At 38.2% G+C, this 22,642-nt stretch overlaps 4 protein-coding genes and 1 long non-coding RNA gene across 5 annotated transcripts; 4 read left to right on the forward strand and 1 right to left on the reverse strand.

Moving 5' to 3' along the window:
* The first annotated feature begins 32 nt into the window (after positions 1–32).
* Positions 33–6,116, forward strand: LOC100255301 (succinate dehydrogenase subunit 7B, mitochondrial). The gene is made up of 4 exons (XR_788012.3): positions 33–241; positions 317–385; positions 4,171–4,273; positions 5,888–6,116. It is a non-coding gene; the product is annotated as a succinate dehydrogenase subunit 7B, mitochondrial (long non-coding RNA).
* Positions 6,117–7,407: 1,291 nt separating this feature from the next.
* LOC100260380 (LIM domain-containing protein WLIM1) lies at positions 7,408–10,759 on the forward strand. The gene is made up of 5 exons (XM_002283489.4): positions 7,408–7,995; positions 9,469–9,565; positions 9,671–9,702; positions 9,814–9,903; positions 10,293–10,759. Exons 1-5 carry the CDS (start codon positions 7,858–7,860, stop codon positions 10,482–10,484), a joined length of 549 nt encoding a protein of 182 aa, XP_002283525.1. The 5' UTR covers positions 7,408–7,857; the 3' UTR covers positions 10,485–10,759.
* Positions 10,760–11,271: 512 nt separating this feature from the next.
* Positions 11,272–13,263, forward strand: LOC100265654 (pentatricopeptide repeat-containing protein At3g62890). Its single transcript, XM_002280253.4, has one exon. The coding sequence runs from the start codon at positions 11,272–11,274 to the stop codon at positions 13,261–13,263; it is 1,992 nt and encodes a 663-aa protein (XP_002280289.2).
* Positions 13,264–14,319: 1,056 nt separating this feature from the next.
* LOC100243334 (pentatricopeptide repeat-containing protein At2g29760, chloroplastic) lies at positions 14,320–15,690 on the forward strand. The gene has a single exon (XM_019226469.2). The coding sequence runs from the start codon at positions 14,320–14,322 to the stop codon at positions 15,688–15,690; it is 1,371 nt and encodes a 456-aa protein (XP_019082014.2).
* Positions 15,691–16,842: 1,152 nt separating this feature from the next.
* On the reverse strand, positions 16,843–18,226 carry LOC100265593 (uncharacterized). Its single transcript, XM_002283457.4, has 3 exons — positions 17,858–18,226; positions 17,626–17,774; positions 16,843–17,263 (listed from the first exon to the last, which is right to left on the reverse strand). Exons 1-3 carry the CDS (start codon positions 18,126–18,128, stop codon positions 17,129–17,131), a joined length of 555 nt encoding a protein of 184 aa, XP_002283493.1. The 5' UTR covers positions 18,129–18,226; the 3' UTR covers positions 16,843–17,128.
* Positions 18,227–22,642: the final 4,416 nt, after the last annotated feature.

The raw sequence follows: 22,642 nt of genomic DNA on the forward strand, positions 1-22,642 counted from the left end.
TATCCTCCAGGGGCTTGAATAAGTATTATTTGCTTCCGTATCCTCAACGTGGCCGCAGAGAAGGACAACATTAATAATAGGGTTAACTTGGGGGTACCACTGCAAAACCTCCTTTTTACAAATTCAGATTCTCTCTCGCCAGTCGCAACACTGTGCAGCTCTCTTCCACTCGAGCTCTCTGGCCATGGCGTTCCTCCTTAACAAAGCCACTGCGCTCTCTCATTTTCGATCTCATTCTCAGGTAATTTTATTTCACTATGTTGACTTTTTCTCTCTCCTCAATCTCTCTTTCTAAATTTTGATTTCTGATTAGCAGAAGACGGAGGACTCTTTTTCTCTCTCGCGTCGCGGATTCCACGTCGAGCCCGGGCCTCGCGAGAAAGCTGTGCGTATCGCTTGTGTTTTCTCTCTATCTATCTGTGTCACTGTTTTTCATTACTGCTTGATTCATTGGGATCGGCTCTGCCACTTGCTTTCTTTGGTTTAGTTTTCTTGATTCGTTAGGGTTTGAAATGCCTTTCTCGATTTTTTTTTGAGAAATTTTGACAACATTAGCGGTTCCAGGTGTAGATCGCTAGATTTGGTTAGTAAATGGAGATCATTTGACTTCGGGCTATTGGATTTGTAGTCGAGGGGACTCAGGGGAGAATTGGGTACGACTTACGAATGTGGATTTTACCAGGAAAACGGTGGAGTTCGCATTGAGTTTAATATTTAGGCTTAAGATATATTACTTTCCGATGTTATCATTCTTTCTCCCCAACATTTGGATAAAAGGAATTGGCATAGAACTTTTTCCTGTTTCGATTCTTCATCATCCAAGAAGCAAAATGAAATCCAGTCCTTGCCTTCCCATTCATTAAAATCCCCTTCTCTCATGTTTTACTGATATCAAATTCATGTACCTTTTTGGAGCTTCTATTATTAGATGGTCATTCATCACTCTTATTAAAGCTTCAGCTTCCTATAGTCTCTCTATACAATAGAGAGACTGAAATGGTGTTAAGTGGATTATTTGCAACCTGAGAGGAATTATTTGTAAGTTTGACATTGAAAAGGCTTATGACCATATAGGTTGGAGTTTTGTCCTTACTTTGGTGGATAAAATGGGTATTAGAGCTAAGTGGATTAGTTGGATCAAATGGTGTATCTCCACGGCACTGTTCTTTGTCTTGGTAAATGGTTCACCCTCAGGTTTCTTCCAAAGCTCTAGGGGGTTGAGACAAGGAGACTCCTTATTCCCTTTCCATTTCATTCTAGTAATGGAGACTCTTTCTTGCATTCTTAGCAAGGCAAAAGAAGGGGGTTACATTGATGGTTTCTTAGTAAAGGGTAGAAATGGGTTGGGAGTGGGGGTATCCCATTTGTTATTTGCAAACGATTTCCTCATTCTTTGTGATGTAACAAGGGGAAGTTAGAGCACTTGAGTTGGGTCTTTATGTGGTTTGAAACATTATCGAGGCTAAAGATCAACCTGGAGAAGAGTGAATTGATCTTTGTTGGGGATGCCCTTGACATGGAGGAGCTTGTTGGGATCCTAGGCTGAAGGTGGGTGCTCTTCGAACCACCTATTTAGGCCTTTTGTTGGGTACCCCTACAAGTTCTTTAGGGTTTGGGAAAGGGTTGAAAAACATGTTCAGAAAAGGCTTGCTTTGTGCAAGAGACAGTATCTTTCAAATGAGGGGAAGACAGACTTTGATAAAGAGTACTTTGTTCAGTTTATCGTTTTATTTCATGTCCCTATCCACCATCCCAAAAAGGGTAGCACATTGTTTCACAAGCCTCATTTGGTAAATTGGGTAGTTGTTTGCAGGAAAAACAAAAAGGGGGATTGGACATCAAAAACCTATCAATCCTTAATAAGGCTCTCTTGGGAAAATGGTCGTGGAGATTTGTGTATGAAATTAAACCTCCCTCTTTGGAAACGGGTAATTGTAGGGAAATACGGGTATGAAGAAAGGGGGTGGTGCACTAAAGAAGTGAAAGAAGGGTATGGAGTGGGCATATGAAAGACAATCATAAGAGGTTAGGAGGCGTTGAAAGATTGAATAGGTTTCAAGGTTAGCTCTAGCAACAAGGTGAATTTCTGGTTAGACAAGTGGTGTGGAGACACAACTTTGAGGGACTCATTTCTGATTCTTTATTCTAAAGCCTCTTCAAAAGTTGTTTAGGTGATTGATGTATGGGACGGTGGTAGTTAGGGCCTAAGGTTTGTTAGATAGTTGCATGATTGGGAGTTGGAGGAGGTTGATGAATTTTTTGAGAGATTGTATGACCATTTTATTAGCTTGGACTCTGAGGATATTATGGTGTGATTGGGGTCAAAGAAAGGTAATTTCTTTGTTAAATCATATCACTCCTCTTTGGCAAGTGAATAGAGCCTTTCCCTCATGATATAGTATGGAATTCTTGGGTCTCGGTGAGAGTTAGCTTCTTTGCTTGGGAGGCAGCTTGGGTCAGGATTTTGACCCTGGATCAGCCCAGATGGAGAGGTTGGAGGATTCCTAATGGATGCTAAATGCGCAAAGAAGAAGAAGAAACGGGTGATCATAGTATGGAATTCTTAGGTCTCGGTGAGAGTTAGTGTCTTTGCTCGGGAGGCAACTTGGGTTAGGATTTTGACCCTAGATCAGCTCAGAAGGAGAGGCTAGAGGATTCCTAATGGATGCTAAAGGCGCAGAGAAGAAGAAGAAACAGGTGATCATGTTATTCCTCATTGCACAAAAGCACTCGTTTTGTGGCAGTTGATTTTTGCTTTGTTTGGTGTACAATGAGTGATGCACTCTTTAGTTAGGTGGTTTCTCTTAAGTTTACGTGGATCTTTTGTTGGAAAAAGAAAAAAAAAAAAGGCTTTGAAGATCACTTTGTTATGCGTGTTCAGGACCATATGGGGGGAGAGAAATAGGATACCATTCAATAATTGTGAAAGTTTGGACCAAACAATTAAAAGTTCTTTCTTGAATCTTTTTTGGGAATGGGTAAGATCATATATTGGGGATGACTCTTTATCATTGTTAGAGTTTGTGGACTAGATAGGCTCTTTGTAGGGCGCAGTTGCTGGTTTTTGTGTTCTTGTTCTTTTTTTTGGTTTTTTGGTTACTTTGTATACATCATGTATACTCCATTTTTACTCTAATGCATCTACACTTATAACAAAAAAAGTCTCTCTATATAATTCTACCTGGGGTTCATATGCCTTGTTTTATTAGTGCCCTCCTAATATTATTGTATAAATCTAATGCTTTTACATCAACAACTCCCTTCTTTGCATATTTATCTAAAATTATCCTTCATTTTCATGTTTTTCTTTTTCTGTGGTGAACCAATATTTGCATTTGCATTGTGGAAAATAAAGTTTGTATTTTTTGGTGTTTATCTAGCTTGCTCTTTTGATTTCTGCTTAGCTTCTTGCAACTGAAAATTCTTCTTTTGTACATTCTCCTTTGCTGCACAATGGTGGAAATGGGTTGTATCTTTGTTGCTGCTTTTACTCGAGTATACTGCTTCTTCATAATACAGTTTCAAATACCTGTATATGCATTATTATCTTCAATACCTACAAGTGTTGATCCATGTGTTGTAAAATATTTTTCCAAACTTCCATGTTTTTCTACTTTTTACCATTTTCTGAACTGGTAATGTATCCGATTAATATTGATATGTATTCCGTATTCCTTAGAAAAGCATATATGAATGCTTTTCTCTTAATCGACATACATACACAGGTATGTGTGCATGTGTGTGTTAAGCATATTCTTGTACGGTCTGGGGCTTCACTCTGGTGGTCAATATTAACAATATGGTAGTCAACTATGTCAGAACCTTTACATCAAATATAGTGCCTTATATTTCTCTTCCATCATCCAACATTTCATTTTTGTGATTAAGTTCATCTCCACTCCAGTGCATGACCAATATTTCTCGTTCTACAAGTATGCTTCAACCTATTTCATGTGCATAGTTTCTTCAGGAATTATCTGTGCAACTGTAGGCTTTTTTAGTTCATCTAAACCACACAAAATGATGGACTACTTTGAGAGAGAACCATTTCCTATGTCATGCCAAGTTGTATTTATTTTGTACTTTCTGCATGTCAGAAAGTTGTATTTGATATATGATTTCTTTAGGTTCACTCATACATCATGTTGAACTAACTCGGTTAGTATGCAGCTCTTGGCGGACAACCCATCTCTAAAGCGATTCAAATCACACAAGAGGAATGTGTGGCGACTTAAAAGGGTTGGAGATGTTCTCACAATCGTTGTTGTAGCTGGTATGAGGGTCTCTTAACTACAAATTGGAAAAACTGGTTTGGGTGTCCTTTTGAGCAAACTTCTCTATGAAAATTAACTGGGTTTCCTATGATGCAGATTTGACACTATTAATCTTTAATATATGCTGCCAAATCATTATATGCTTTGATATTGTAGTTGGAAGGGACACTAGTTTAAATGTTAAAATGTTGCATGCATGGTTTAAAGAGTCACCAGGGACACTTATGGTGCAAAGGTCTCCTATGGCCTAGGTGCAAGGTGCAACCAAGGCATGCTCCTAAGCAAAGTGACATGCAACCTAGGCACATGCAATCAATGGAATTTTTTTAAATTTGGACATGTAAGCATTTGTCATTTACCCATATTATCAATATAATCCAAAATTTCAATCAAAGCAACAAAAACACAAGATTCCAAGCAGTTAAAACAGGTATCCAACAAAAAACAATGCAATAACATAAAATTTAATCTGAAGTTAGAAATTTTAAGCACAAAAAATGTGAGAAAAAAAGAAAATCTATTTGAACTATTTGGGTGCTGAGAACTAGAAACCAAATGATTTTTTATTTTTTGATAGGCAATAAACCAAAGGAAAATTTAATCACTTTTTAGGGGTTGCCATTGTTTTGTCCCCACTATTTAGCTTTACAAAGGGGCCAAAATGACTGAGGTAAAAAAAAAAACATTAATAATAATAAATAATAAATGAATAAAAACCAAAAAAAAAAAATAGGCTAACCTCATCAAGGCAGGCCTTTACAGATGAGGTGTGATAGCTGGGGGTCACTGTGCTCGAGGCCTAACTGCTCCTTTATAACCGTGTTTGTCTGATGTTACCATGTTATCACTGATTATTCTCCTATAGTGGTCACGATATTCTCTCTTATCAACATTAGCTGAATTACTTGTCTCACAGGTCTCTTTGTCATGCCTGTTAATTTGCCAGGAATAAGCGAATATGTTCGACACTCCCCTTACACCAACAATAACAACCAACACCACCACCAAATCCCACTTTTAGGGGTCAATGACAAAAATCTGGTTACACCATCCTATTCTACATGGAGATATATTTATGTTTGAATTGATTTCTTGGATGACAGAAGCTATTTTCTGGATGCATTTGAATAATTTTGTTGAAAGAGCTTATAATTGAGTTTAACATGAAAGCAAGGACAATTTTGTTTCTTGTGGAAGCCCCTTTTTTAACTTATTTAAGAAGTTTTTTCATGTTTAAAAAGACTTTTGAAGTACCAATATAAACCATTTGAAAATATGGTTTCAACTTTTCTTTCAACTTCTAACTAAACCAAAAGTAAGAAGCTATAGAAAATGAGATTTAAATCATATCATAAACTGTGGTGTCCTTTATTAAATATCTCTGTCCTTGTTCCTGTGACCTTGTTCTTATACTTACACCCTCTGCTACTTGAAATCCCTTACCTATTGGATTGGATAGCGGCACCATTTCCATCTTTGTTCTGTAGAAGCTTGGAGTTTCATTATGATTTTAGATTGGTATAATGTTTCTTAGTGTGGAGAAGAAAATTACTTATATTACAGTGTTCTTATGTGAGAGCTCTCATGTGCTTTTTTATGTATGTTTGTTTCAGGCTGTTGCTATGAAATTTATGTGAAAGCAGTGATGCGAGAAGAAGCTAGGAAACAGGCAGCTGCAAATGAGATTGCATAGTGAAATGTGTGTTTCCATGGCGCTGCTTTCTGTTTGTCCAGTAACATCATAAGATCCTTATGTTTTGCCTGTGTTGAATAAGAAGGATAACATGTTATGCCGATTTTCTTCTACTGCAAAAAAAAAAATTTCTGCTCATTTGACCTTTATCATTTTGAGTCTAATAAGTATGTCCTAACTCCTAAGAATATCTTTATAACCATTGGGCTGAAAATGGTAATGGTAGTCCTTTAGCAATTATTACTGTTTCAGCTGAAGGTGGTGCCCCAGATGATTAGGTCTCTGAACTCCAACTTGGGACATTCAAAAGAAAACTGATTGCACAGCGCTTAATGTTTATGTCAACTCCTTCGCCTTAGCCCATATGTTCTTGACAACATCCTTTGTAGAACAATTCAATTGTGCTGGAAACGCATTTAAATCTTATTCTGAATATTTCCAGATCTTTATCATGCTTAGGTTCATTGTGCTGAAGCTGCAGTGGGAGCTCATACTCATTTTCCAATTTTGTTTTCCTTTTTGAAAAAGGCAGGTGAATGGAAACATGAATGCTCGTACCCTGTTGGTGTGTTCCCACGGAGAATAAAAAAAAGGTTGCAGGTATCAGTCTCTTTTTAGCATAGTTTAGCATATGTATAGGGTAAAAGATTGTCGCATAGGCACCCACCATCACCACCACCACCACCAACAATTGAGACCATGACTCAAGTCTCATTCTTGGTCTCGTTGAGTGAGACTTTATTGACGCAAAATAAGGTTTTCATAAATAAGAGAGGGCAGGGGTCTCCAATTTGGTATGTTTCAAGTTGAAGGAAAATTATTAGGGAAATTTATTCGATCTCAGTATCAACCATTTCATTTGCATAAATGCAATCCGTTTCATAAATTACAAGCACTTGAGTATTCAAAGCTTCAGTTACCGGGAACTTCGGCTTTAATTAGCATTACAACATATTGTCAGCGTCAAGGATTCAAATTTAAGACAATAGCTGAATTAAACATCAAAATTTGAACACATCCCCCCCACAACTACTCAACTAGCAATTGCCAAATCTTACTCCCAACTTATTTATGAATGAATTTAGTAAAGTAGGCCAAGTTTCAAGTGACCCACATTAGAAATATCAAATACCCATGATATAAAATCCGAATCCAAACCGCTTTTTTGAAAACAAAAAGAAAAGGAAGAAAAAGCTGGTGAGTTGCTTTTTCAAATCAAGGAGAATGATTGAGTGGAGTCGCGCTATTCATTCACTCCATCACTTTCTTACTTTCTTATTATATATTATATAATGACAAAAAAGGCTTTCAAATTTAATTCCTGAGAATAAAAAATAAAAAAAAAATCCTACACGTCATCATACCCGCCCAGACAGACGCATTACAGCGCAATCCACCAAAATCAATTTACTGAGATGATACTTTTTCCCCACAGAAATCCACGCGCTTTCGATGTTCGTTTGAACCACTCCCCCGAACATATATGACCGCGAAATAAGAGCAGTGTCATTAACGGGCTAGTGGTCGAGAGTGGAACAGCGAATCAACTTCGTGAAAACCGCGATTTGTTCTAATCTATGTACTAGATGCTTACTCTGTGGCCGGGGCAAATTCTCTATTCTTCTGACACCTGTATATATAGGGGTGTTATCGTAATTCGAAAATAGGCATGGCGTTCTCGTTATTACCAAAATGACCCTAGAAATGGACAGCTAATATTTGCGGAAGGTCAATAACTCAATATAGAAACGCCTGAGCTGCGACTCTGTCACTGTGTCTGAGCTGTAAGCCGAAGGAGAGAGAGAGAAAGTCTCTGTTTCTGAATTTCATCAATCTTATCTCGGAAAATTGAGTTGTATTTGAGGGTGGTGGAGTTGAGGAAGATCTGAGATGGCAACTTTTGCAGGGACTACCCAGAAGTGTAAGGCCTGTGAGAAGACTGTGTACTTGGTGGATGAGCTCACTGCTGATAACAAGGTCTACCACAAGGCCTGCTTCAGATGCCACCACTGCAAGGGCACTCTCAAGGTCACTCTGTCTCTCCATCTCCATCCCCATCCCCATGCTATTGACTTCTCTAGATTTCATCTTTTCTTATGTTTTTTCTTGGTTCTCCTTATGATTGAAGAAATCAAAATGTGTACCCAATTATTTATTTGTTTGATTTAGTGTTTAATTCTTGATTTTTTTTTCTCACATGGGTTCTGTTCATAAGTGATGTTGATGGGCTTGTTTTGATGTTTTCTATGTTAAGAGATCGTAGTATTGTGTTTGGAGGACGATGAGCGGATATGTTTTCAAGTTTGGTGATGATGATGACGATGGGATTCGTTTGCTCTGTTTGACAATTTAAGTCTTTTAGATCAGGAATTCTTCCTTGTTTAAGTAGGCTCAGACATGGGGTTTTATTATTTGAACTTCAATTATTCTTGTTGCTGCATGAAGGAGTCCAATTAGGTCATCTTTTGATATGGTTGTTTGAATCCATCGGACATTCATTCCAATGTGTTTTTTGTCGGTTGGCAAGAGATGATTTTGGTCAGCATTCAAAATTTCCCTCAGATCATTAATGGAAATGTTGTTTCTTATTAGTTTTTATCAGAAAAGGTTTTGTTATGTCACTGATGCCTTCCTGAACATCTTGTTGCTCGTTGTCTGCATTCAAATATCTTCCAAGCTTTTCGATCAGTTGCTTTCGAAATCATTCGAGAATTGTTTCCTTTTAAGTGGTCAAGTGGGTGAATTATATTTTCTGGAAATTTTCACAAAATTAGAATTGAAGAAAACCAATCAAACAAATTTTAGGTTCCTGTTTTTTCTAATATGATTGCCAGAGGACCCATCTGGTGATGGAGACAGTGTGATTAGATAGAGACCATACAAAGATCTATTCTATCCTCCTTATGATTCTCAGCCAAGAAAGTTTACTTGCCTAATATCAATATCATGGTGCCAATATAGTATAAACAAAGGCACCGTTAGGATCAATCCAGAGGTGGGACAGCCCAACATGTGACTCCCATCTGGCATACCTTTGCTCGGTCTGTGGCTGACTTAGTTTTAGATGCATTTTGCAATTTAAATAATACAGATATTGCAATTTCAACATTATGAATGTTTCGCACAATGTCATAGTTGGTATAAATTCAGTTTTGCACATCACATTTGGAAAATGTAAAGACATCTATGGAAAAAAAAAAAAAAAAAAAGCTGCTTATAACGGCCTAAAAATTTGATGTTGGTATGACTTTGGTGACAATTTGGATTTGTACATATTAGTATGCTGAGACCTGTTTTATGTCACCTGAGTTTCTGCATTGATGGCATAAAGATGTGAAATTCTTTGGTGATTCTCTTTCGAGTATTTTCTTATATCAGAAAATACCAAAAAAAATTTGATGTTTCGTTTCAATAGTTTATACCCCCGCTTGTTAATTGATGTGTTTCAACAGTTTTTTCCTGCTTTTTTTGTCTAAATTTTCACGTTCTTTGTCTTTGCAGCTGAGTAACTATTCCTCCTTTGAGGGTGTGTTGTATTGTAAACCTCACTTTGATCAATTGTTTAAGATGACTGGCAGCTTGGATAAGAGTTTTGAAGGTGCTTAGCCCTCATTAAGTTGTCCTTACAGTCCCTTTTATACACTTCTGTTAAGCTCATCATTTTTTCTTTGTTTGTTTATTTCTCTTGATTCCTGTCATCCAGGAGCTCCCAAGACCGTCAGATCTGTTGATCAGGTACTCTGCCTTCCCAATTTTAACTTTTCTCTTCAAGACCTACAACTTTTATTGAGGAGTTATTGACTTCTTTATATTGAGTTGTTTCTAATATTGAGTGCACTTGTGCAGGGCCAGACAAATAGCAAAGTTTCAAGTATGTTTGCTGGAACTCAAGAGAAGTGTGTTGCCTGCAAAAAAACCGTTTACCCCATTGAAAAGGTATGCATTAGCGATTTTATAAAAGAAATACATTTTGAGCCTTGCAGACCGAACTGATCTTTATGTTTTACAAAATTCTTTGAGAAGCATTGTTATTCTACCATCCTTAACTATCTGCACTAGATAATTGTATTGTTCATTGTACTTTTCTATGTCCACGAATATTAATCCCTTGCTAGTAGAAACTTGTAGAATCCAGTGTTTTAAAACCAGATCCCAGCAAGCGGTTATCTTTTGGAATTCGACTTGAACCTATTTGGCCATGCTCTAATCCATCCTTAGTTAATAATAATGTAACATAATGTGATTGCCAGGTATCATTTGCCCAAAAGTGTATTTAACTGCTCCTTCATAAAAGCCTTATGAATCATGACTGCTGTTCATTTCAGGTGGGGGTGGATGGCACGTCTTACCATAAGGCTTGCTTCAGGTGCACCCATGGAGGCTGTACAATCAGCCCATCAAACTACATAGCCCATGAGCATCGACTCTACTGTAGGCACCACCATTCCCAACTCTTCAAGGAGAAGGGGAACTTCAGCCAACTGGACAAGCAGGAGCAAGTTAAAGGGGGTGACTGAAATTCTGAGAACGTAGCAGCAAAGCGACACTGTTAAAGTTTTCATGTTAGTGTGATACTGTAACATCACATCCAAAGGGGTTTTCTAAGAACCGGATGCAACTGTTAAAGTATAGTAGAAGAGATAATGGGATTGCCTTCTTTTTCTATATAGATTATATATATGTGTTATTTCTTGAAGAATATTCACTATTGGAGTCTCAGTTTTTCACGTTTTGAGTGTGAGGTTTTGAATGAATAATAATTAGAGAGGTGGGGTTATCTCCTTTCAATAAACAATATGTGGCAAGCCCAAAGGTCTTTTGTTTGTGTTTTCATATGAAGCTTGGTATGACTTTTCCTTCTCTCTGTCCATTGCTTTGCTCTGAAACCAAGCTGTTTTTTAAGATGCCTTTGATGCACATACAATTTGTCTTGAATTTGTTGCCATCAGATATGTTTCTGTCCTTTGTTATTGCTTGAACTTCTCTTTCTGCTGCAGTTTGCATATTGTCTAGATTCCTTTGAAAGAATGGGGAACCCAAATGCCTAAAAATGGCTTCATTTCTCATACAAAATGTACTATAAGAATGGGACAGCTTAATTCCTGTCATAATCTTGGGTGAAATGAGCTATGAACTCTATGATTTGCTCTTCAAATTGGGTCATAGAAGATTGTTTTATATTTAAGATCAGTTAATTAATGCCACCTATTAGATGCCCAACTGCAGAAAACCTTTGTAGTTCATATTTCATTATTCATTCCTCACCTGCTGCAATACTTTTCCTCAAGCGCATATTCATCACAAATGCGCTTTACCCCACTTCCCAAACTGTCCCTACTCTTCAGCACCAAAATCCCTCGACTCCAAGAACCTTTCTACGTTCAGTCTCCTCTGGTTTACATCTCATCAAACACCTCATCTGCCATCTGGGAACCATCCGGAACATCTTCATTTTCACTCCCAAGCCATTCAACATTCGTACAACTCCTGAAGAAGAGGCCATCTTTGACTCAGATCAAACAGATACATGCCCAAGTTGTTACTCACGGCTTGGCCCAGAATACCTCTCTCCTTGGACCTCTGATACACTCATATATTGGCTGTAGAAATCTCAGCTTTGCACGGATTGTGTTTGATCAATTCCCTTCTCTGCCGCCCACAATAATATGGAACCTCATGATCCAAGCCTATTCGAAGACACCCAGTTCACAAGAATCACTGTACCTCTTCCATCAAATGCTTGCGCATGGCAGGCCCACTTCAGCAGACAAGTACACCTTTACGTTTGTGTTTACAGCTTGCTCGCGTCATCCCACACTCCGTGGTTATGGTGAAAACGTTCATGGGATGGTTGTGAAAGATGGGTATGAATCGGATATATTTGTGGGGAATTCGTTGGTGAATATGTATTCAATCTTTTCAAGAATGGTTGATGCCAAGAGAGTGTTTGATGAAATGCCTCAAAGGGACGTAATCACTTGGACTAGCGTAGTAAAAGGGTATGCAATGCGTGGGGAGTTGGTAAGAGCTAGGGAATTGTTTGATATGATGCCGGGGCGCAATGATGTTTCATGGGCAGTCATGGTTGCTGGTTATGTGGGACACAGGTTCTATAATGAAGCACTTCAATGTTTCAATGATATGCTTTGCCATGATGAGGTGAAGCCTAATGAGGCAGTATTAGTCAGCATCTTATCAGCATGTGCTCATCTTGGGGCCTTGGATCAAGGGAAATGGATTCATGTTTATATAGACAAGAATAGAATTCTGCTGAGTTCAAATATCTCGACTGCTCTTATTGATATGTATGCAAAATGTGGGAGGATAGATTGTGCAAGGCGGGTTTTTGATGGGTTACATAAAAGAGATCTCCTCACATGGACAAGTATGATATCAGGATTATCCATGCATGGGCTTGGTGCAGAATGTCTGTGGACTTTTTCAGAAATGCTAGCAGAAGGGTTTAAACCTGATGATATAACCCTTCTTGGTGTTTTAAATGGATGTAGTCATTCAGGTCTGGTTGAGGAGGGTCTTTCCATCTTCCATGACATGATACCTTTGTGGGGAATAGTTCCCAAGCTTGAGCACTACGGATGTTTAATAGACCTTCTAGGTCGAGCTGGTCGACTTGAAAGTGCCTTTGAAGCTATCAAGAGCATGCCTATGGAGCCTGATGTTGTTGCCTGGAGAGCCTTGCTTAGTGCTTGTAGAATTCATGGTGATGTTGATCTTGGGGAGAGAATTATAAACCATATAGCAGAACTGTGTCCTGGTTCTCATGGTGGAGGCTATGTGCTTCTTTCGAATTTGTATGCATCTATGGGCCAATGGGAAAGTGTAACCAAAGTCAGGAAAGCTATGAGTCAGAGGGGCAGTGAAGGATGCCCCGGGTGCAGTTGGATTGAGATTGATGGTGTTGTTCATGAATTTCTTGCTGCAGATAAGTTGCATCCTCGGATATCAGAGATAAATAAGAAGTTGAATGAGGTGCTGAGAAGAATAAGCATAGAGGGAGGTTATGTTCCTAGCACCAAGCAAGTGTTGTTTGATTTGAATGAGGAGGATAAAGAACAAGCTGTGTCTTGGCACAGTGAGAAATTGGCTGTTGCTTTTGGGTTATTGAGTACTCAAGAGGGTACCATTCGGATTACGAAGAATTTGCGGACATGTGAAGATTGTCACTCAGCCATGAAGACCATTTCTCTTGTTTTCAATAGAGAAATTGTGGTGAGAGATAGATCTCGTTTCCACACTTTCAGATATGGAAATTGTTCTTGTACTGATTATTGGTAGAAGTAAAATTATAGATACTTGTAAACTTGCAAAAACTGTTCACTTGAAACAAGATTTTTTGAGGTTCTCTATCAAACAAAATGACCATAGAACATGCTGTTTTTTTCTGACCTGTGGGCCTAAGGATTTCATGATTCCATCTTGTTTTAATCAAAATGGACAGCTACCACCTTCACCTCCATAGACAATAACAGAAGCTCAAAACCCACCAACCCTGCAAAGTCAAAATTTCACTCTTCTTTCAAAAATCTCATTGAAAATTGGTTCATACACGGTCATCATTTCACAATCGGTTCGATTCCTCTTCAGCAATACTTTGTCTACTGGTATCAGCACATGATGCTGATGCGGGGTCCCAAAGATCAATGAAAAATGAGAACCCTCGGCACCAAAAAGCACAAATTTACCGCTTTCACATTCTCTTCTACCCTCACCAAACCTCAAATCCATGTAATCTCAAAAGCCATAACCTTAAACCCTATTGCAGTTTCAAAACATTTCAAATTTATAACTTATTTCTCTTTCTGTTCATCCAACACATTTCCCTCCATTTCCATACCAACCAACCCAATTCCAATTGACCTCCCAAATCCACAAACATTTTCTCTTCTGCTAAATCAACGTCCAAAACTATCTCCACTCCAACAAATCCATGCCCAAGTTGTCACCCAAGCGTTGTCATCAAATGCTTCTCTTACTGCCTCTCTCATCCATTGTTACCTCTGTGCCAAGAACCACCCAAATGCTAGAATCCTATTTGATCACTATCCTTCTCCTTCACCACCCATTAAACTGTGGAATGTTATGATCAGAACCTACTCCAAGATACGAAATTCCCAAGAGCCTATCCATCTTTTTCTTCGGATGCTCACACTGGATGGTCCCATGCAAGTTGTCCCGGATGAGTATACTTTTACCTTTGTGATCACTTCATGTTCACATCAAATATCCCTCATATATGGAGAAATTGTTCATGGGATGGTAGTAAAAAGTGGGTTTGAATCAAATTTATATGTGGGCAACTCGGTGATTAATATGTGTTCTGTTTTTGCGAGAATGGAGGATGCCCGCAAAGTTTTCAATCAAATGTCTGAGCGGGATGTGTTTAGTTGGACTAGTCTGTTAGGTGGGTATGCAAAACATGGGGAGATGGATAGAGCCTGTGAGCTTTTTAATATGATGCCTGTGCGTAATGATGTATCTTGGGCTGTCATGATTTCAGGGTTTTTGGGATGTGGAAGGTATCCTGAAGCTCTTACATTTTTCTGCAACATGTTATGCGATGATAGGGTTAATCCTAATGAGGCTGTTCTGGTTTGTGTTCTATCTGCTTGTGCTCATCTTGGAGCCTTAGATCAGGGAAACTGGATTCATCTTTATATAGACAAGATTGGAATAAGGCAGAGCTCAAACATTTCTACTGCACTCATTGATATGTATGCAAAATGTGGAAGGATTGATTGTGCAAGTAGAGTTTTCAATGGAATTTGTAAACGTGATGTTCTCAGTTTTACAAGCATGATTTCAGGATTATCATATCATGGGCTTGGCAAGGATGCTTTGCGCGTTTTCTATCAAATGTTAGATGAAAATGTGATGCCCAATGAGATCACCATTCTAGGGGTTTTAAATGGATGTAGCCATTCAGGTCTTGTAGAGGAGGGTTCTTCAATCCTGGCTAATATGGAAAGCTTGTGGGGAATTGCACCCAAGATTGAGCACTACGGGTGTTACATTGATTTGCTTGGTCGTGCCGGCTATTTGGAGAGGGCACTTGAAGTTGTCAAAACCATGCCCATGGAACCAGACATTGTTATATGGAGGGCTTTGCTTAGTGCTAGTAGAATCCATCATAATGTTAATCTTGGGGAGCAGATTATCAGTCACATTGGGCAACTGAAATCTAGTGATCATAATGGAGGTGAGGTGCTTCTTTCAAATTTATATGCTTCTTTAGGAAGATGGGAGAGGGTCACAGAAATGAGGAAGCTAATGGTTGATAGGAGGAGTGAGTCAAGCCCTGGATGTAGTTGGATTGAGGTCAATGGTCTTGTTCATGAGTTTCGAGTTGCTGATCAGTTGCATCCCCAGATTGTAGAGATTCGAAACAAGCTGAATGAAATCTTGAAAAGACTAAGTCAAATAGGCTATTCGGCTAATACAATGCAAGTTTCATTTGATTTGAATGAGGAAGAGAAAGAGCAAGCAGTGGCTTGGCATAGTGAGAAGTTAGCTATTGCTTTTGGACTGATGAGTACTGAGCCAGGGACTTTGATTCGGATAGTGAAAAATCTAAGGACATGCGAAGACTGTCATTCAGCTCTGAAGACCATTTCCCAAGTTTATGGCAGGGAAATAGTAGTTAGAGATCGTTCTCGTTTCCACACTTTCATAGAAGGAGACTGTTCATGCAAGGATTTTTGGTAGTAAGCAATGCAGGTTGAAAGAAGTTCCCAATTAAATGACCAAATCCTGAACCATGTAAAAGGGCACCACCATCACCAATGACGAAAAATAGCAACAACTAGGTCTTGCACAGCCAATAAGTGCAAAATAGCTTTTTCCTACTGAGAAAACTGTAGTTTCATACCCTTTTATGCATAATTTATACCAGGTTAGAGGTGTCCTTTCATTCACACAATTGGGATATTCAACCTGTGAGAAGATGAATGCCAGGGCAAGCTCAACAAGGTACGGTGAGCCTACAATCCAAATTTGTTTGCACACTGCTTAGAAACCCATTGTTCCAACTTCTGCCTATACCATCAATAATTGTATTAGTCAAGTGGTTCATATGTTCAGTATAGAGACAAATTTTCTGTAATGCTGCCATCAATTTGCTACAGTATGACAATACTCTTGGTGCCCCACATAAAAATTCTAGTTATTTTAATGGAATCTGACTATACTTATGTGTAATGCTTCTGATTTTCATGCCTACAAAATGCTCCTATGATGAGCTGGTTGCAGTTGTCCAATCAAAAGTTTCTACAAGCTCAATTAGATAAAAATGGGAAAAGGGAAAATAAAAGCCATCTTTTGCTTTCATAGCTTTGGTCTGCCTTGCACTGGAGCACTGAGAAAAGAGAAGGGTTAACGGTGGGCATGGGTACAAAGAAAGATTCCGCTTCTTCTAATGTGCCAAAAATGATTAAAGTGCAGATTGTCTCAAAGTCAAAAATATAGTGGCATGATGATCACAGGTATTTTGTACTTTCCCTTCACTATTTACCATTTTTTGTCATGAAAAGGAGAACCATGTGCCATTGAATTCTGATATTTTTCTTTATCTCTTCTGCTTGGCATCACCTTTGCCAAATTCATATATTTATATCTGCAAATTTTGGCTTATGAGTAGTGTTATTCAGCCAAAGTCTTACCCTGATTCAGCTGGATTAACTGTAAAACTTCAATCAATACTCTATTTTAAGATTAGGGTATCTTTCTAGACCTTGCGATTGTTTCTTCTTGTTTTTCTTTTGTTTGAAGCTGGGTCAATCCTTTGAGCTAACATGGTGTTTTAATGGTTGGATTATTCGTTGACCCATTAAGAAAGTAGGAACTAAAGTAGGCAAATGATTTTGGGGGCAAAGACTAATTCCATTATAGAACAGTACTTGATTACAATGATATCAGATACACAACTCAATTCCCTCATGGTACAAATCTTACATCATCTGGTTCTGCACTTGAAGAAAAGTTCTCTACCTCTCAACATGCGACCTGTCTCCTTGGATTTTCTAACATACTGTATAGATTGTTGTCACAGGCTAAGAAATCGATGTATAATGGATTTTTGTATCAGTGGAGCCATCTATTGCTCCTCTGCCTCTTACAATGGATGCAGAGAAGTTTTGTAGCATAATCAGCTTCCACCCTCTAAGATGCTATGCAATGAGGGTTGCCATGTTCTTGGCCTTGCTGTGGCAGAGTTTGCGCCTGCTGATGCTGCTGCTGTCCTTCCTCGCCCTCTTTCATGTCCTCTTTCATGGCGTGCCATCTGAAATGTTTTCAAAGTGATTAGAGAATTGAGGTCATGTATCAACAAATGAGCTTATATGTGAATAAATGTTCATGTTACCCTATTATCAAAGGAAGTGCATATGATTTTCTCTCCAATTAGTACTCCAAATCAACCTCATATAGATTTGCTAGGAACCCTTCAATGTTTAAGCATTGATTCATTTTCTTCTTTCAAATGTTGGAATTTTGCTTCAGTTTTGTGGGCATTTGAAGAATTAAATAACAGTGAACGGAGGAAACAGCTGCCTAATTTCTGTATTCTTGATGGATGTGTAGTTTTGGTTGAATCATGTTGATATGTGAGTTCTCAATTAACAAGTAGAGAAAGTAGAAATTCACCTGATGGTTCTTCTCCATTTCAGATCTTCTCACAGTAAACTCTAATCCACCTCCCAGCTTCTCATTCACCCTCCCTGCCATATCTGCAGATGCTGCCTGGGTCTTCTTCATCTTAGCATACTTCTTTGCCCACAATGCTTTCATTACCTCTGCAACCCAGAAAACACACAAAGGCATTAGCACCAACCACCCAACAGGGAGAAGGAGCCAGGAGGTGATGATAAAGACAAACCTTCAGCAGTGATGAGCCTATAGACTTGGCCAAGCACAAGAGTATCAGTGGGGCGGAGGAGCTTAACGCGGGTGATCCGAACAGAGCTGGGGGCGGTGGTGGTTGTGGCAGTGGTTGGACACAAGGTGGTGGTGATGAGAAGAGCAACATAGTGGCCAGGGTTCATCTTCATGACTTCACTGGCAGATACAGGCCAATATAACTTGTCTGCTTTACCACATGGGTATTGTATCACCAGTGTCGCTGCATCAATGGCCTGGCAATTCCCCATCTCTCTCTCTCTCTCTCTTTCTCTCTCTGTGTCTCAATGGAGTTTAGAGGTGGTGGTTGAAGGAGGAAGGAAGGTGGAGGAGTTCACACGCCTATCTCTTTATAGCCAGTAGCCACCACCCACCACCTCTCACTTCGTAATTTCCACGGTGGCTAGGGGTATTTTCGTCAAAGTAACAATAAAACCATGGGGTATGTTTTACAGTCAAATAACCGGATTGTCCTCTCTTGTTGTGATGTGGCGGGGTATGATTGGGTAGTGAAATTCTGGAATACCGTTCCTGAGATAAAATTCTGGATGACACGTGCAATGTGGGAGAAGTTCCTGTGGTGTTCAGAGGAGGAAAGGTCTCGGTACACCCAAGTCTCTGATTGGTCGAGACCATACATTTTCGTGCTCCCTCGGACACCTGAGTTTAACCGTAACGCTCTGTTGATGAACCGTTACGTGTGGACGTGGCTAGTACTGGCGCAGTACAATCCTACTCCCACTCTCCAAATCCCACGTCAAGGCACGCGCCAATCTCATCAAAGCCATTTCCCAGCCCCTTGCTTTTATTTTATAAATAATAAAATCAACTTAAATCGTGAAAGCGACTTCCCTTAGATGAGGGCGCGTGGGGTGGAAAAGAGGTGTTTGGCGTGAAATTTGAGTGGGAAGTGGGGAGAAGTAAAGATAACGTGAGGGGAGCCGTGAGGTAAGAGGTGGGTCCCAACCCGCAGCGCGCGCAATAAGTGCGTGTCGCGTGTGAGGGTTCCCTCCCACTCATTCCTTTCTTTCTCCACTTTTTCATAGGATAAAGGAAAAAAATTGCCAGCTTTACCACTTTCAAAACGGCGTCGTATCATGGTCTGCCATAGTGTCCAACTTTTGAAGATCCTGTGGGTATTTCTCCTGCGCCCCTTTTTCGTTTTTCAATCATCAATGATGTGGGTGGTTACGCTTTTAACATGTAATTGCATATTTTGTTTGGATGATGAGAAAATTTCATGTTATTTTCCTTCCTTTTCATTCCCCTTTTTCATGATGAGATGACAACACACAGTGTGTAAAGCCATTGATGAGGTTTTCACTTCCCAAAAAGAGCCTCATGCTATTGTGCCCTTCAAATAAATAAGGGAGATGAAAGAAAATCACTTATACTGGAAGCTGGTGTGTGAGTGAATGTACCCAATGGAGACCCACGTGGTTCCAAACCATTCAGTGGGGAAGGGGACCATGAGAGATGCATGGACGGTGGTTGAATTTGGAAACAGCCAATTGATACAGATCGAGTGGTGGACCCAGTTATTTGGCCGATTTTCCGTCTTCAAATCCGACGGCTGTCATTTCACCAGGACCCACTTTTCCCGTCTGTATCACATTAGAAAATAATCATTGTAGGTTTTGTTTTTTCTTTTCCTAGTATTTTTCAACATTAATATTTTGTAATAAAAACTCATTTATGAATATTTGTTTTGTTTAAAATTTTATCAATATTTTAAGTTTATAAAATATTAGTGTATTTGATTGTGTGATTTAAAAACAATTTTCTATTTTTAAAAATAAAAAATTATTTTTAAAAAATTATACCACTATTTAATTGTTATTCTCTGGAAATAATTTATAAAAATAAAATGAAATAGTAAATAATTTTTAGAGAATTTAACTAATTTTTTTAATATATATATATATATATATATATGAGTCTGTTTGACTATGCTTTATGAAACTTATTTTTAAAAATTGTTTTTAAGTTAAAGAATACAAAATGATTCTTAAAAAACAAGTTTAAGAAAATACGGTGAAACAAAACTTATGTATTAAAAAAAAATATTAATGAAAATAATGTTTCATATTTATAGCCATAATAGCAATTCCTTTGGGTTTTAAAGATGACAAGAACAATTTTAAGTTCAAAGGGGACAACAATGACTTGACATTTGTAATACATCAAAATTAGGGCCTCATACATGATGAGAGCATTGAAACCACAGAAACTAGATTCAATAACAAATGAGAGGCCACCTCGCCAACTCAACCATATACTTTCCATAATTGTAGTTGCTTAGTCATGGTCAATGGCTTTGCTCTCTGATAGCAACAATTCTTTCCACCTTCTTCCTCTTTATATGAACACATTACATGTGCATTCAAAGAGAAACAATTGATGTTGTTTGTACATTCTATAGCATAATTTCTTCAATTTATGTTTCATTGATGAGTTTTAACTTATTTGTAATTTGTACATCTTAATATGGTAGCAAAGTTGCTTATATAAGACATTTTCCTAGGTTCGACATTTTAATTTAAATTGATAGTGGTTCGGTATTTTGTTTAAATTGATAATTTGTTATGGTATTAAGTAATTTTTTTAAAACTTGATTGGTCATTGAACTGAAAAAATTACGAATTCACGATTCAATGGTCAGACTGAAAGTTGAATCGCAGTCAATTAATGACATCAGTACAATTGCTTATATAAGACATTTCCTAGAGTTCTTAAATTAATAGTTTGTTAGGATATTAAGTAATGTTTTTAAAACTCGATCGGTCATTGAATTGGAAAAATTACCGATTCACGGTTTAATGGTCGGACTGAAGGTTGAACCAAAGTCGATCAGTGACGTTAACACAATTGCTTATATAAGACATTGTTCTAGGGTTTGGCATTTTGATTTAAATTGATAGTTTGTTACGGTATTAAAAAATGTTTTTAAAACTTGATTAGTCATTGAATTGGAAAAATTACCGATTCACGGTTTAATAGTCAGACTAAGAGTTGAACCGCAGTCAATCAATGACGTCAACACAATTGCCTATATAAGACATTTTCCTAGGGTTCAGCATTTTGATTTAACTTGATAGTTTGTTATGGTATTAAGCAATAATTTTAAAACTTGATCGGTCATTGAATTGAAAAAATTACCAATTCATGATTCAATTATCAAACTAAGGATTAAACCGCGGTTAATCAATGATGTCATAAATTTATAATTCATATATTATTAAAATTAAAATTTTTAATATATTTGTTTTTTTATCTTTTATTAGGGTTAAATTGATGAAAAATATTAAGTACTGAATCAATATTTACCAAACTATAGAGAGATTTCAAACCCTAGGTAGGGTTTTGGTACAAGTCACATGTCAAAACCTAGAACACATGTCTCGGTATGTAAATGTCGAGTGAATGATGTTTTATGCAGGCATGTGAAGGATGAGGTATGATAGCTTTTTAAACTTAACTGTACTGTCTCAAACTTTAAAGGTCTGTTATTCAAAAATAGGGCAGAGGGTGGGGAAACTGCAAGTCTACAACCGTTAAATATTAGAGTTAAGGATCTTAACTTCTTGCGTACAAGGTCTATGGAGCCCTGAATATTATATGACAAGTCCAACTTTTCCATTGTTTGTGCATGATTTTATGTATACAACTAGTGGGTACCATTCAATTCCTTTTCTTTTTCAAGAAATTAAAGTGGGTAGGAGCAACATTTGTAGGTCCCCAATATCAGTGCCTTGGTATTTAATATTCCAAATCCAACCCCCCTCCCCCACCAGTGACCAAACCCCATGGATTACATTTTTAGGGTTCTTGTGGGGAATGGGCTTCTTAGTTTCCACTCACCTAATGCCCCCATAATTTAGGGTACCCACCAGAGAGCAGCCAAGGGTTTGTGGTTAAATTGGGTTGCCTAGGGCTCTGTTTGAATCTTTTCCTCAATCTAGTGGGTAAATTGTTTAAAAACAAAAAGGGTAATGTAAGTTGGATAAGCTCACAAACAGGGTCTCCAAATTGTGGTCACATTTGATTTGGATAGGCCAACTGCAATTGGGTTGCAAATATGTTACCATAAAAGATCAATCAATCCAATATTCTACATGAATATAACAACATGACAATGATGATGTTGATGACTTGATGATGAGAATTCTTCATCCTCTGATTAGGATGGTCCTAAAGACCTAACCATTCCCATTAACGGTGGGAACATCCACACAAGGGTCCATGAAAGATCCATGCATTCAATGATGGAGTCACCTAAGGCCTAGAGGTGGAATCTGATATTTTCAAGGATGTTCATTTAAGGTGAAGGACATCTTCATCACTTTCAGTGGGGGGCCATGGAAGAGACTTTTATCTACCCAATGAAGCACATTTATTTCATTTGAAATCATATCTGAAGCCGCACCAGATATTCAACCCTTTCTCTAATAAAATTGAAGCAATCATCCAACCCCAACTGCTATTCCCAACACAGTAGAAGAGTAAAGGACTTGACTCACAAAATAATTATTAAGGCCTGGAGATTAGTACAAAAGACATGGGAAATTCTGGGAAATTGTTTATTCAGCTGAATCCAGAGATACATTCATCCTTTTTTCCACCAAACAGATATGGAAAATGAGCAAAAAGAGACTATCACAGCAGCAATCTGAAGTCAGTAATTCTTCCAAACACATATTCATAGGAACGGGCACAGGCACATATGCATCAAGTACTATCATTTCTACCAGCTTCAAGTATTAGG

The sequence above is a fragment of the Vitis vinifera genome, chromosome 17 (genome assembly GCF_030704535.1).
Source record: "Vitis vinifera cultivar Pinot Noir 40024 chromosome 17, ASM3070453v1".
NCBI lineage: Eukaryota > Viridiplantae > Streptophyta > Magnoliopsida > Vitales > Vitaceae > Vitis > Vitis vinifera.